The 15,700-nt window shown below is 39.4% G+C and overlaps 1 protein-coding gene across 1 annotated transcript in view; it reads left to right on the top strand.

Annotated features, from left to right (window-relative positions):
- The first annotated feature begins 710 nt into the window (after positions 1-710).
- The window catches only part of LOC113404951 (arylsulfatase D-like), a 56,190-nt gene continuing 41,200 nt past the window's right edge, over positions 711-15,700 (top strand). The window contains exons 1-5 of the mRNA XM_026649487.1: positions 711-818; positions 3,734-3,795; positions 7,339-7,488; positions 8,743-8,864; positions 10,871-10,993. Of these exons, the coding sequence (XP_026505272.1) occupies positions 3,761-3,795; positions 7,339-7,488; positions 8,743-8,864; positions 10,871-10,993 (430 nt within the window). The 5' untranslated portion in view covers positions 711-818; positions 3,734-3,760. The remainder of the gene's footprint in view (positions 819-3,733; positions 3,796-7,338; positions 7,489-8,742; positions 8,865-10,870; positions 10,994-15,700) is intronic.

Here is a 15,700-nt window from a genome sequence, read left to right as displayed (position 1 = left end):
TACACTGACCATTCTTTATTCTGGTTACTGGGTATTATACCCTCTTTTCTGAAGACAAAATTGGGACATTATAGAGAAATATTGTAAATTCTCTCTGATATTAGAAGTTTATTTTCTTTTTTAAAAAATCTATTGCAATTCCTGCTCATTGTGGCAGTCACTCAAAGCTGTTTAAAAGAGATTAGTTTCCCTCACTTCATGCAAACTTTACAGAATTGCTGCTTCACTAGAAGTTTAAAAGAAAGTATTACGTTTGTTCTTTTTTCCAGGCCTGAGTTGCAGTGATGAATGATTTAATGGGAATTGTTTGTTAATGAATGATTAGAGTTTCAGTGGAACTGTGTTGAGCTGAAAGGGAGACAGACCCCTTAATCTTCTTCTGGAAACCAGTGAACAACAGAAATCATTTTAGCTAGGTCTCTAATGAAAGGCCTACTGTTCACTGATCAGTCCCACATGTGTTTATGAATGTTCCCACTGTGCAAACATCAGCCGGAGGTACACTTTAGGGAAGTTTAGTATATTGAGCCTCGCAGCAGCAGAGATACGTAATAAGGTTTTTCTGGCTTGGCTTCTCTGGTGCTATACCAGCTAAGCTTTCCGTCAGTGAGGAAGTGCCCTGCCTTCCGTGCTGCAGAGCAGTGCGCATGAGCAGATAGAGGAGATATGATGACTGATGGTAAATGCTGTGCTGGGGCTGAGATGGTTTCACTGACGAACATGAAATGACTTAAAATCAACTCTGAAGCTGAGCTCACAGACAAATGCATCGACTGCCTTCTATTCTAAACTACCAGAGTGCAGCGTGACAACACCAGGTACTGTACTTTTTACTTTCTATGATCTACTGTAGCAAAATGTGTTTGGAAATGTACAGGCAAATATTAATGGTCATTCCAAAAAGTTTGTTGTTTCCCTCAGTATAAAATAAGTTGATAAAGCTTTTGGAAAACGTTTCTTGTTACAGCGATGACTACCATGCACAAATATTTCTTGCCCCTGATAGTGCTGTATAAAGTGGGAGCAATCAGTTGTATTTTGCATACGGTACATTTTGCATACCAGTTGATCTGGAATTATGAGATGTTTTACTTTGTATGCACTCAGTCTACAATTAAGAACATTTTAACAAATTCAGTGGCACAAAATCAAATCAAATTATCAAAAAAGAGAATTCCATGAGTAATGTTGAACTGTGTACTACAGGCTGGAGTCATCCTTAAGAAAAGGATTATTGTGTCTATAAATACCTATAGGTTTTGCCTAGGGCTGTGCTATTTTGCTTGAAGCTAGATGCTTCTGAGTATTTTGATAGCAAAATATTCAGAAGTTTTAGAGGCACTGTCAGTATAAATCTTGTATAGTTAATGAAATATAAAAGGCCTCTTATTTACAACACCTTAAATTGTTAAAACTGGGGTGAGATCCAGTTTCATTTTCATCAGATTTACTATTTTTTTGTATTTGAATTTAATACAATTTGGATAATAAAAAGTGACTAGTCTGTTCAAGAGCAGTTGTGATTTGAGGGATAGTGATTTGAGCTCATGGGAGTTAGAGCAGCCCTGAGGTCTCCATACTTGAATATGGATGCAGTAGCCCCAATGCCGCTGTTTAGGTAGCCAGGAATTACCAGAGTACAAAGGCACTCTGATCATCCTCTACTCTCCTAAATCTGGGAGGGGTGGGGGGGAAGAGAGACTTGGAGAGTGTGAAGATAAATTAATTTAGTTCACTTTCGTCACAATATTGTCATTTATTTCATAAGCACCTCCACGGAAAAGTCCACCCAGTCCCATATTCTGAGTAAATGTGAGGAGGGTAAATCCAAAGGTATGACTTTACGGGCCAATCCAGACCTGAATAGCAGCTAAACGCACAGTAACTGCAGCTAACTTTCAAAGCTGCTGAGTACCTGCAACTTCCTTTAACTTTGGTGGGTATTAAAGTTGCTTAGTACAGTGACATTCAGACTAAGGCTCGGGAATCCGCAAGTGGCTCTTTAATGTGTCTCCTGCAGCTCTTTGCAGCACATGATATTAAAACACTGTGTGATTTAATTATTAACCAATCAGGATGCTTTTACTATGTTATTAAATAGTTGTACTGAGGTCTCAGTATGATTGACTTAGTACCTCTGCCAGTAAGGTCATAAATGTGTGGCTAGAGGAGGGATCTGAAGGCAGCAAGAAATTTTCACTCATCTTAATATGGTTCATTATATACTAATGCTCACACCTAAATCTGGGTCTCTACAGACTAACTGGGGCAGTACATGCGGCTAGGTACTTGTTAACAAAATAATTGCTTTCAGTATTTTTAGTCAACTTTGGGGAAGTTACTGTGAGGTTTTTGTGTGTGTAGGCCATGTATTGGTACCACATCCATTCTAAAACCCTAATTGTAAAAACTGCACTTCTTGTTCTAAGGCAGTGGTGGGCAACCTGCGGCCCACAGGCCACATGAGGCCCATCAGGGTAATCCGCTGGTGGGCCACCAGACAGTTTGTTTACATTTGCACGGCCGCCTGCAGCTCTCAGTGGCCGTGGTTCACCGTTCCCGGCCAATGGGAGCTGCGGGATGCCTGTGAATCAAGATCATTAGGCTGCTATTTTAATTCTTTGTAACTACAGTATCCTGTTCTAAATGTATATAAACCATGCCAACTGTATAGGAGAGCTTAGAGGAAATGTGTGAAAGTAAAATACCCAGATCATAGCTATGGAGAAACAATTTCCAGAAAATGGACCCAGAGGGAAAAGGTGTAAACAACTGAAAAGGTGCAAAAAACGGTACCAATCAGGAAAACGTACATCTCAGAACTTCAGATAAAGAGCCTGAGAGAAGCAAATTGTCAGCATCACTTAGACAATATCAGCTGACAATCTGTAATAGTGGATGACTAGAAATTCTAACAATTAAGCATGTCTTTAGGAAGACTAAAAGAAAATATATTGTAAAACGAGCTACCAGACTATTATTGTGCTTTAAGAAGATCTCTTACTGTTCCTTAACTTAGAAAGGGTAGACTTTGTTAATATAATCTTGTAGTACAGTGAAAGAGAATTATTACCCAGTCAATGGGGAAACTGTCCTAAGCTAAAGAGAATAAATACATCAAGAGAGGGAGGCAATGGGCTTCAGTCTGAAAATTGCAGGGGAGACAGAGAAATCAACTGTCATTTTAATCTCCATCACAAGTTAATATGATGGTGTTGGTGCAATGCCATGGGAGCTAACGATTCCAGTTGCCATTCTTGTGGCATCTGGTTACTTCTGTGGACTTGCATGACTCAGTGAAATGTGTATGTTACATAAGCCCTGGTTCAAATGGAAGTCTTTCCATTGGCTTCAAAAGGCCCTGAATAAGGCCCATATACTAGGATAATATAATTTGTTTCTCCCTTCACTTTCCTCTCGTTCTACTTGTCTATTTGTCTTTTCTTAGGGTACCAGCTTCTCAGAGCATGGATCATGCCATCTTCTCTGTTTAGAAGGCAACTAGAACACTATGGGTGTTACTGGAAGTAATTAAATAATATCAGTGTATCATGACCTGTTCTTAAAGGTCTATTCCTTTTTGTTGTCATTGCTTTTTACATTCTGGGCCTGATCCAAAGCTCACTGAAGTGAATAAGCACTACCATTGATTTCAGTGGGGTTTGGATCAGGCTCTTTAATCATTTACATGATTCCATTTTTTAATTTTAATGTGGTTTGTTTTATTTTACAGAATCCTGAAATACCAACCTCTGTTGTCATGGTGGAAATCATGTGGCACCTAACAGGCTACTGGTAAGAAAAAAAAATCACTAGAACAAATGACTGTTTCTTCCTATTTATGAGTAAAAGTTCATTAGAGTTGAATAGTGACATAATAAAGTCTACATCAGCATCATAAATATAAAAGTAGTGTGAATATAAAAATATAATAAAATATAACAATAATGTGACTTGTTGGTGTGGTGGTATTTTTATCCTGTTTCTTCTTAATCTTTTCAAATTACCAATGGCAGAAGCTGCCCCTAAAACCCCCAGAAAACCCCAAAAATCCCAAAAAGAAACCGATTCCACTTAAATGTACATGTCATGTGTAAACGTCTCAAGTTCAATTTTTCTGGGAAGTTTAGAAACCATCAAAAAAAGCAGTTAAAATTATGGGACTGGATTTCCCTCTGTTACACCTGTTTAAGGTCAATACATTGGTTACACTTGTTCTCTGCATGATTTTGAGAATTCTAGGAAAAACCATTTGTTTATTGTAAAGACACTCCAGCCCCTCTATGGTGGGTAAAACAGCTAGATTGGCATAAAGGAGCCCTAAATAATAATACCTAGCTCTTACATAGGGCTTTTTATCAGTGGCTCTCAAAGCACTTTACAAAGGACATATAAGTATCATTATTCCCATTTTACAGTTGGGGAAACTGATGCCCCGATTCTACCTGTTGGAGCTTGCTCCCACAAAAGCACTGTCAATTACAGCTGTGAGTCTGCCCTTTGAGAATCCCCTTGCATAGTGGAAGAAGTGGGCCAGAGTGCACAACACTGTGGACATTCTGGACAATGTAGTGGTCCAGCGGGCAGCCCTGGGAGACTGCTGTAACTTAGAGAGGCCTACAGGGCCCCTACCTCTCCCTGGGCTGTGAGTTTTGTGCTGTGCCTCTAAAGGTATGTCTACACTTCGAGCTGGAGTTGAGATTCCCAGCTTGAGGAGACATACCCACACTAGCTCTGATGTAGCTGGTGCATTAAAATAGAATGTAGCCATAGCAGTGCGAGTAGTGGAAGGGGCCAGGTGCCCCGAATACCTGCCTAGGTCTCTGATGGGCACACACTTTGGGCAGATAGCCACTCTCATGACAGCAGCTACATTCTATTTTTTCGCGTGCTGTCTCCATCAGAGCTAGCACAGGTTTGTCTCCTCTAGCTGGGAATCACACCTACAGCTCAAAGCGTAGACATACCCTTAAAGACTTAGCGCAGAATTTCATCCACTAGATATCTTGTTGTCCCACAGACCTTCTGTGGAGTAAAACTATTACCCTAGCAGAAGCTTCTTCATTGGTAATGCTAAAGAGGATTTGATTGACTGACTGGGATTCATCTTCCAAATTAGATGGGTAAAATGATTTACAATATAATACTGCACAAAACTTTTTGGAGTTATGTGACAAGCAGAGCTATGGGTTTCAATATGCCAAGGTAAAATAGTTTTCCTCTCTTTGTCACTTCTTAACTACCAAGTGAAGGCCTATAATTTATCCATGTGTTAAGCTATGGCCAAGAAGTAGTTGCTGCAGAAAGTAGTAGCTGGCTGATCTTTTAATGTTTTCTTCCTTATTTAGATCTTTGTCATTTGAAGAGTTACATGTGTTTCTTGAATTAAAACCCTGTCATATTCTGTGAAATATCTTTCCAAATCCCAGTCAGCCAGTACACACAAGTTATTTCCTCATTCCATAAGTATTTTCGACTTTTTGCATAAGCTGTAGGAGCTTTGAACTTCAATCTGTATGTGTAATGAAGGCAGATAGCCAGACTCCAGCGTTGCTTCAGGGATTGATGCAATACTTTTCAGTACATTTCAAATAAACAGAAGATGGGAGTGAAGTATGTAGGAGGTATAGCCTGTTCTTTCATGATAAAGTTAATGGGCACTAGACATCCTGACACTTTCTAACCTATTTAATTGATGTGTGTCTTCAGTATGTAGTATGTGATTGTGTGTAAGACAGACACTGGATTTTAATGAAACTCCATATCCAAATCCTTATTCTGAAAGATTTGAATTTTGCAACTTGACTTATGGGACTTTAATGAAACTGCAAATTCAAACACCCCAAACTACAGTAATATTCACACTCATATCTATATCTGGATATAAGCTGGTCTAATGTAGACCTTGTAATTTCTGTGCTAAGGTGGGCTTTCCTGGAGTTTTGAATTGATCTAGCATGGATCCTTACAAGCAGGTAATCTGTAAAATCTATATAATTTAGTTAAGTCATTTATCATGATATGTACAAGAAGGATACTGTGTCATCTTGTAATACATTTTTGTAATGTGCATATTGGTGGTGTAGGTATTACCGTCCAGTCATTCTTTTCAATGCAGCATTTATTATCATTCAGTAATACTAGACACATTGTTAACTCTGGAATAGAAAGAAGTAAGGCAAAATGTCATGGTTATTGTGCAAAGTAAAATCAGACAAATTATTATAGTAGTTCAGTAATTTAAATATTCATGAGGAAAAGGTGGGTAAACGTTGCAGGAAAATTTTATTAGACTAAATAGAAAAATAACCATAATAATTGGCAACATTTTGATTAGTTAGCTCTTGAATTGTCCTTATGGTACGAGGGTGATCATTGAAAACTTGTCCCGTGTATTTTAAGTTAGTCCATTAAAAATGTATCATCCACAACTTTAATTCTTTGTAATATGGAATGTTGGATCAACACTTAACAATTATTTTTCTTGGCCAAATATTAAGAACTTTAAACTTGTAAACTGTAGCAGGTTCAGGAACCCATAGAAACTCTGTTTGACATCCATAAAGCTGATTGAAATACAAAATGTTTTAATTTTTTCAGCATATTGGCACATTATATATTCATATAGAGGGACAAATTTATACTTAATCAGATCTGTATTCTTCCCCTCACTTATTTACTTCTAGCTAAAGATTTATAGAACTGTTTGTTTGCCCAGAATGCAAAACTTGCATGACGATGCCATAACACCAATTTGGAAACAAAGGGGCATTTTGGCTATGTTAATATTTGTGCTTATTTCTCACAGAAATCCCCAGCTAATAATAGATATGTGGCTTGCTCACAGACTAGCCCTGCTAAACTTTTATTGCTTCCTATAGTATGTTCCTGCTGTCTTCTTCCTTGGAGATATTCATTACATGGCTATGAAAGAAATGAAGGAACAAAATTATTGCTCTCTTGTTGACAAACGGAACCAGATTGGCTGTCTTTATCTAATCCTAGGTGTTGAAGACAGCGGAAATCTCTGTTGGTTCACACTATTCAAGCAGTAAATAGAAAGTGATGGGAATAAGTGAGTTGCTTTGTAGTGTGGAATAGGTAACAGGGGGTCGTTTTTCAGTTTGAATTTCACTGAAAGCTCCTATATAATACAATCTATTTTTTTTTAATTTGTGTTGTCAGTTCTTCATAAAACTTTTCACACTTTGTTCCTTCCGGGGTTAGAATTATCTGATTTAACCTGCCATTTCCTACTGGATGTATTTAAAAATAAAAATAGCCAAATTTATATTGATTAGGCCCTTTTTTTTCTTTTTTTTTTTTTTACCTTTTCAGGACCTCTCTGACCATCCTGCTAGTTTTATGTCTGTTCCTAAGGCCACCTGGATCACATGCTTCAGTCAGTTACAAGCCCAACATTGTACTGATACTGGCCGATGATCTTGGTATTGGAGATGTAGGCTGCTATGGAAATGATACTATAAGGTAAAGGATTTAAGCATAGTAATCAAAGTTGTTAATTTACTTTTTTATTGTAAGAATGTCATAGTCTGTCCAATTCCTCCTCTGCTGAGACGCTTGCTGGCAGAAGGACGGGATTCCCTGCTGGTGTCACCAGCAGTAGGTTAAAGGTACTCACTGGACCATTTCTCTTCCAGCGCTATAAAAGCCTCACAATGACATACTCTGTTAGCAATGGCTATGTTTATTGTCAGTTATTTATCAATAACAATTCTTTTGTGTTCTTTTGGGCCTGATTTTTAGAAGTGCTAAGCAGCCATCACCGCCAACAGAAGTCACTGGGGGTGGTTGGTGAGCAGCCCCTCTAAAAAACAAGTCCTGATTGCATTTGTATAAGTTTAGGCGATTTTTTTTCTGACTCTCAGATAAAAAAAATAATTAAACGTGAAAATAAAATAAAGAAAAGGAGAAATAAATGTTCCTTATGCTCCTAAAGGCAGCCTATTTCAGTTGAGAATGTTTAAGGAGTTAATTAATGTTAACAAAATGGAAGGCAATTTTGATATACAGCGATGTGTTGATTTTTTTTCATCCCATTTCTGTAGGCTTTATATGTGGTTGTTTAAGCGGAGAACCAATCCTGAAGTCCTCGCTTGGGCAAAACTCGCATTGACTTCAATGAGAATTTTGCATGAGTGAGGACAATCTGCCTTTTGTGATGAGTTCTGCATAAACAGTGATGGTATGATAGTGCCAGGTGTCTTTCTACCATAAGAGTAGGACAACATAATTATTTTTTGAAAAAAAATCCACATAACCTTCAGCCTCTCACCATGTATTACATTGTCACCTGCTATTTCCATTAACCAGCAGGCTTCTGTCAATTCCTGAGTAAGGCTGTTTTCCTGCGAGTAGCCGCACAGGGATGGGCCCCTGCAGCCAGAGAGCCCCAGTGGCCTCCATGTGGCTGTGCACCAGCATGAGGATACACTGTGTGGAACTGCTTGTAGGGATGGGGTCTAAGCTTGGGAATTATTCACTTTAAAAATGTCCAAACAATTGTAATGACCAGACTAAGAGAGAGAGAAATAAAAAATCCATTATCCTAATTATGGCAGAGGAAATAGCCAACGGCTAACTTTAGTAGAGAGCTCAGGAAATGCTTATTAGGTTTTCTATTTTTTAAAAAAAAAGAAAAATACAGTACACAACATTGCTAATCACTATTAGCTGACAGACCACTGTAATGAAATTTGGTTGTGTTGGTTTTGTTTTTAGGACCCCTAATATTGACCGTCTGGCAAAGGAAGGAGTGAAGCTTACTCAGCACATTGCTGCAGCTCCACTTTGCACCCCAAGCAGAGCAGCTTTCCTGACTGGCAGATACCCCATCAGATCAGGTTTGGACCTGTTTCATGGTACAGTGCCATCTTAGCAAGAGATCTTAGCTTTTAAACATTTAGGCCAAAGGGACCATTATGATCATCTAGTCTGACCTCCTGCACATTGCAGACCACAGAACCTTGCCCACCCGCTCCTGTAATAGACCCCTAACCTCTGGCTGAGTTACTGAAATCCTCAAATCATGATTTAAAGACTTCAAGTTACAGAGAATCCACCATTTACTCCAGTTTAAACCTGCAAGTGACCTGTGCCTCATGTTGCAGAGGAAGGCGAAAACCCACCAGGGTCTCTGCTAATCTGATCCAGGAGAAAATTCCTTCCCAACCCCAAATATTAGTTAGACCCTGAGCATTTTGGCAAGACCCAACAGCCAGACACCTGAGACAGAATTTTCTATAGTAATTCAGAGCCCTCCTCGTCTAGTCTCCCATCACCAGCTGCTGGGGATATTTGCTTATTTTATGTTATAATTATTGCAACATGGATCCATTCATCCCTGCCTCTGCACAGCACATAAAAGAGCACTGATGTAGCTAGAAAGGAGGCTAGGAGGTGCAAACAGATGGGAGCAGTAGCCATGATGTCCCCCACTGAATTGCCACCAGAAGCCTCTCCACATGGGCAATGCACTTTTGAAGATCCATAGATATTTAACAGATGTGGCTGGGCCATATGAAAGTCAGTGGGGTAGAAAATAAACAGTCATTCCTGGCAGCAGCTTCCCCTCAAACTAGTATATTTTGTGGCACAAAAGATCATGGAATAATGCTGCTCTGTAATAGTGATGCCAATAGTGAGATTTAGTACCTTTATAGCAAAACATTAACAATTTATAGCACCGTGCTCAAATGGCAAAAGGTTTCTTAAACCCAGTTTACTTTAGTCCTAAATCCTAAACAGAAATACCTGTGATAGTAATGTAATGGCAAGTAAGTGCATGTAGGCAATATACTCAGACTAGTTTCATTCCCTCTGGTCAAAAAACAGGAATGACTGACATGCAAGACAAATGTCAGTAACTTATAATTCTGTAACTGTGTTATAGTTCACCCTAACCACACAATAGTAATCAATTTGACAGAAGCATTATTTTCTCTCCTGATGATACAAGTTCCAGGGATGAAAGACAAATAGTTATGCAAGCTTCTAGATTGCAATTCCCTAGTCATTGCACTATAGCAAATTATTGCAGTGTGTATCCCAGAGAGTTTGAAGTTAATATGCTGCCCCACTTCCACCCTTAACCTCCCATTGAGATCAGTGGGAATTGTGCACCCATATCTACAGTCTAGTCTGTGTTCCTATATCTCAGTGCAGAACCCGTAAAGTCTGGATGATATTGTAATATGTAATAGCCCTTATATTAGTGACCCATTTCAGTCTTCCAGAAACTTGACATTTGACTTATGTTTGACCATCTCCATGCCCTATGTGTTTACAGCTTTCCTCTTTTTCCCACCATCAAACATTTACTCAGATCCACAACTCTGGTTTCTAAAATCTGTAAAAAGATGTTTTTTCTATGTTTTCCAAGTCCTGCTGCAAATAATGATTAAAAGGTAGAAGGAAAACATCACACACATCTGTGTGAGGTTCAAATGAGAAATTGGTAATATAAAAGCAAGAGATTTACATCTCCCCATTCTCACCCAGAGACTAATTTATTTTCACTGGGGCTTAACCAGACAGCATAGGCTAGATTCTTAGCTGGTGTAAATCAGCATCACACTATTAAAGTCAGTGAAGCTATGCTGATTTACATCAGCTGAGGATCTGGACCCAAGAATGTAAGTATGTTTTCTAGTGGCCGGCTAATTATTCAGTTATTGGAGGCAAGGAGGAGAGAGACAATGGAAAGATACAAAAGGTTGATTATTGAGTCTAGCAAGTTTTGACTGTGCAGACGAGAGAGCTCTAGCGAGCTATTATAAAAACAAAATTTGCTTTTGACTAAAGCACCCTCATTGCTGTGTTTAGTACTTTTAAAAATTGTGTATTATAGGTATGGATGCCACTAATGACTATCGTGTTATTCAGTGGGCTGGGGCCTCAGGAGGGCTCCCTCCAAATGAAACCACTTTTGCCAAGATATTACAGCAGCAAGGTTATACCACAGGACTAATAGGTATGTAGACTCAATATTGGTTGGGTAAAAAGTATTAGCTGACCACTTAGCACTGAAATACTTCATTGTGAGGGGACTGATCAATTCTCAGTTTTAATGTTTATGACATCATATCATATAATATGTCTTTGTTCCCTTGTGTCAGTGTCAAACTGTCTGGAGTGGCTCACAAGCGTGAGTGCAACCTCAGGGCAGACTGATCAGGAACAGGGCGAAAAATCCAAACTGACTGTATGTTCTATAATTAGAGTTCACCAACTAAGTATCAAATGTGACCTCCTAAAGCATTATAACAGCCTTAACATGGAGTCACAGACAGTCCCCCTTTGAGCACTCCAATCTATCTTGACACCCAAGCAAGCCTGCCTTTATAATAGATGGCCCTTTGCACCAAAAACCACATCGGTATTCAGGTTATTCCCAGTCCTGAAGAACCAGTCACTTACCCCAGGTCAACTGTACCTCCGATCTCAAATCAAAGATAACATGTGTAGCCAATCTTGTAATAAACTAACTAAAGGTTTATTAACTAAGAAAAAGAAATAGGAGAGTTATTTATGCGGTTAAAGCAGGTAAACATACACCCACAAATGAGTTAGTCAAGTTTCAAAAGATAAAAGAAGCTTCTATAATAAGTGAGGTTTTATGTCCTTTAGGGCGAACCCAAGGCAAGCAGCTTGGGGATCTCTTGCTTATGTTTAGGAATCTTTGCCTCCCAGAATCCAGGCAGCATAAAGAAAATGCCTTAACAGGCATTTTTATTCCCTTCCCCGAGGGTTCAAGCTGTGATGGGAGGAGGGCTTGTGCACATACCCTCTTCAGGGGGGCAGGGAAGCAATCAACAAAGTCTTTTGTCCACAATGGCATGTCTGACAGTAGACCTTCTTTTGCTGGGGAGGAGATAACACCTTTTGTGGTAAACTGGCATTTCACACTTGGTAATGCTTCTTCCCTGACTGTGGAGGGATTTACAGTTTTAGCAAACATTTAAACATTACCTTAGAACAGGGATCAGCAACCTTTGGCATGCAGCCCATCAGGGAAATCCGCTGGTAGGCCAGGACGGTTTGTTTACCTTCAGCGTCCACAGGTTCGGCCGATCGCAGCTCCCACTGGCCGTGGTTCGCTGTTCCAGGCCAATGGGGACTGAGGGAAGCGGCGGCCAGCACATCCCTCGGCCTGTTACAGATTTCCCTGATGGGCCGCATGCCAAAGGTTGCCAATCCCTGCCTTAGAACATGGGATACAGATAGTATAGGTAGAATTAATGCATGCAGCATCCTACAAGCATTCCATAAAGTCTAAACACATTCTTGTAACTCTAATATCTATTTTAACAACACTAACACACAGGTGAGTGAGACTGGTTTCCAGCTGTGCATTTGTCAGTGTTCAGTGAGGCCTGGGACCTTGGCATGATCTGGCACCAGGTATATCCTGTAGGCACTAGTTCTGCACCAAAGAAACTATTCCAGTCAGAAAGACATTCATCTGGAAAGAATAAATGATACTGATGATACGCTCACCTTTGAAAGAGAACTGTATCACACCCAACCACAAGCACTTGTCCAAGATCTAACTGCCTCTGCATTCATTTAAATAGACCTTGCAAGATTACTGTACCAGGAATAGTGCTATCTAGTGATTCCCAATAATATTATATTAACATGTACAAATGAGTTACATTTTGAGCCTGTACCTTTAGGTTTTAGACACTTTGGGCCAGAAGCACAGCTGGTATAAATTGACACCGCTCCAATTGAAAGCAATGGAACTAAGCCAATTTACACCATCTGAGAATTTGGCCCTTCATGTATAGCAGTACCACGAGTTAAGGTTATTCAAAAGTTACAGTATACTACATTGTACTTGAACAAGATTTCAATACAGCCCAAATAAAACATCCTTTTACAGGATTAATAAAGATGTCAGTTTCATTTGTACCTGTCTAATTGTGCCACTCAATTTTCATAAGGCAACTTGCTAAAACAACTATTCATTTTTTAGTCATGACCTGAAATGGTATTCCCTCAAATGGTTCATCTAACCTCCCCCACCATAAGGGCCAGGTCTGAAAAAGCATAAACTGAGAATTTTTAAGACTGAATTTCCAGAGGACTCAACCCAACCTAATATGGATGCCTAAGTCTGGGCAGCCAAAAACTTTGGCCTACATATACAAAACAGCATTTACACACACAAATTAAACATCTGCTATTTAATGTGCATGCACAAGTTGATTTGTGTACATTCAAAATCAGACACAAAAATTAGCAGAAGATATTGAAAATGTAGCCCTTAAGGCATTAGAAAACAGGAAAACATTATTTTTATTATTATTATTTAAGTTGTGCTGTGTTGAATCTTCATTTTCCTTGTGATATATGAGGGGGAAATGCTGTAGTTGTTTCAGAATTTTCATAAATATCACATTTGACGCTGCCAAGTGCTTCCGCTTGGCTTCAGTATTGAATCACTGACATAAACCATGTACAGTTTCCTGTACTTCACCATAGACATTATCCCTTAGGGAGCCCATGGCATTTCATTCTGAGGATTTAGATGGCAGAGTGTGTTCACTTTTTGCCGAGGGGTGCCTAAGTTTGAGTCCCAACATAGGCATCAAAAGCATCATATAATTGAGCAAGACTGCCAGTCTTTGTTGAACAGTCTGGGGGTCATAAGCAGTATTGGCAATAAATAGCAGGATTGAAGTGCACGACCATTAAGTAAGGCATCTTGCACAGTTCCTGCCCATGTTACATTTAGCTGGGCACTAAATTAACTCACAATTTCTTTTAAGATGTGTATCACAACTTTGTATTTTCTAATAGTCTAAGGGCTGCATATTTTGTCTCTCTTCGAAATTGAAATGGGTTTAACTGCAGAGCAAGAACAGCTATTAAATGATCAGCAATGTGATTTGAGGGCAATATTTTTGTTAAAAGCTTTTGATGAGTTGGCTTTGACAATGTTGCTTACTGCATGTCTGCCAAAAACGTATTTCTCTTATTTATATGTTTATTCTCTATGGGCCTGTTTGTTTGGTTTTTTTAAAAGAGAATCTGTGAACCCACAGCTACCATTAACTTCAGCTAAAGATTTGAGCATTCAACACTTCTGAATTCAATCCCATTATATCTGTGTCTGTATTTACAGACAGTATGCCTATATTTTCATCAAAAAGTGGAATTGATCATGATGGATTGGGAAATAATTTGAGTATAGGGTGACCAGACAGCAAGTGTGAAAAATTGGGACAGGGGGCGAAGGGGGGTAATAGGATCCTATATAAGAAAAAGAGCCAAAAATCGGGACTGTCCCTATAAAATCGGGACATCTGGTCTGGTCACCCTACTTGAGTATTTGGCTGAGGGCAATTCAGACTTCCTGATCAGAGTGTTCACCCACCTATTCATCATTTCATATCTGCATCTTGCAAGGAGGCTGCATCCTTTTTTCTCAGATATAGACCTTTTGGTTGTGATCCTTGCTCGTGTCAGCTCAGGATTAGAATACTACAGTGCTCTCTGCATGCAGCTAAACTTTTAAATCCAATTGCAGTCTGAAGTTAGTGTGCCACTAGTAATTCAGTGGGCCACTTGTTTAGCAAAATTCTTGCTCTAAGTGCATGACTCTTGTGCTCCATAGCTGGGGCTGATTGTGCCTTGATTCCAAAGTGGAATTCAAGGTATTATTTTTGATCCATGACATTGAAATGGCCTACCTGATGGACTAGAACTTCCCCCTGTATCACACTGGTGATCAGCAGTGACACCTGAGGAGCTCCCTTAATATAGATGAAAGGGAGCGGCTGGCCCCTTGGTTTTGGAATTCACAGCCCCCATACCTTGGTTCAAACCATCTTGAATTTAGTGATCTTCTGAGTATGCTGCAAAGACCATCTGTTTGAGTGGGCCCTTGCGGGAGGACTGAGCTGGATTGTGGTGTGCCCTTTTTCTCTGAGTAATGATTATATATTACGGGGGAGGAGTGGCTGTTGTTTTGTTTCATGATGGCTTTATTATTTGAGTTGGAAAGGTTATCTAGAGCTTGGACAGGTACCATAAACTAGTATTTCTTTATGTCCGTTCACTGTATATATCCTCATCACTAAAGCTATTTACATCCAATATAGGGTTTACACTGATATCTCCCAACATCTCATGGCTTGTTTGGCCAGAAAAGATGTCATTTTCACTGGTATAAGGGGTCTTGAGCCTATTTCACTTTATAATTGGCTCCATATTTATATCCAGATCACACCCTATCACTTTGTAACCCACACATCATCTGACTTTCTACAGAGATCTACTGCTACACTGTTCTAAGTTTTCCAGAACAATATCCTACTTACTGCCCTCATTCATTATGTTGGCTTTCTGGAGGGTACAGAGGCAAGAGAATAATGTTGTTTCAGCCTGTGTAACAAAAGGACTTCTTTCCCCTCTTTCATAGCTGGTAGAAGTCCAAGAATGCCAGATATTTTCTGCCTTGCCCTTTAAATCCTGGCTGTTCTCGATTACTGGATCCTATTTTAGGGCCTATGAATAGGGCCTAAACCGATCCAGGCACGAGGGACTGTGTACCTGAACAGCAACCCCAATGTTTTCAGAGGGACTTGTGAGGATGTAAAGACTCAGCCTCTTGGAGCAGATTACATAATTAGGGTCTCATTATAGAAGGAAAAAGTAATTTTATTAATGA

The sequence above is a fragment of the Terrapene carolina genome, unplaced genomic scaffold (assembly GCF_002925995.2).
Source record: "Terrapene carolina triunguis isolate 2854851 unplaced genomic scaffold, T_m_triunguis-2.0 Scaffold23, whole genome shotgun sequence".
Classification (NCBI taxonomy): domain Eukaryota; kingdom Metazoa; phylum Chordata; order Testudines; family Emydidae; genus Terrapene; species Terrapene triunguis.
This window is presented reverse-complemented; position numbering and strand designations above follow the sequence as displayed.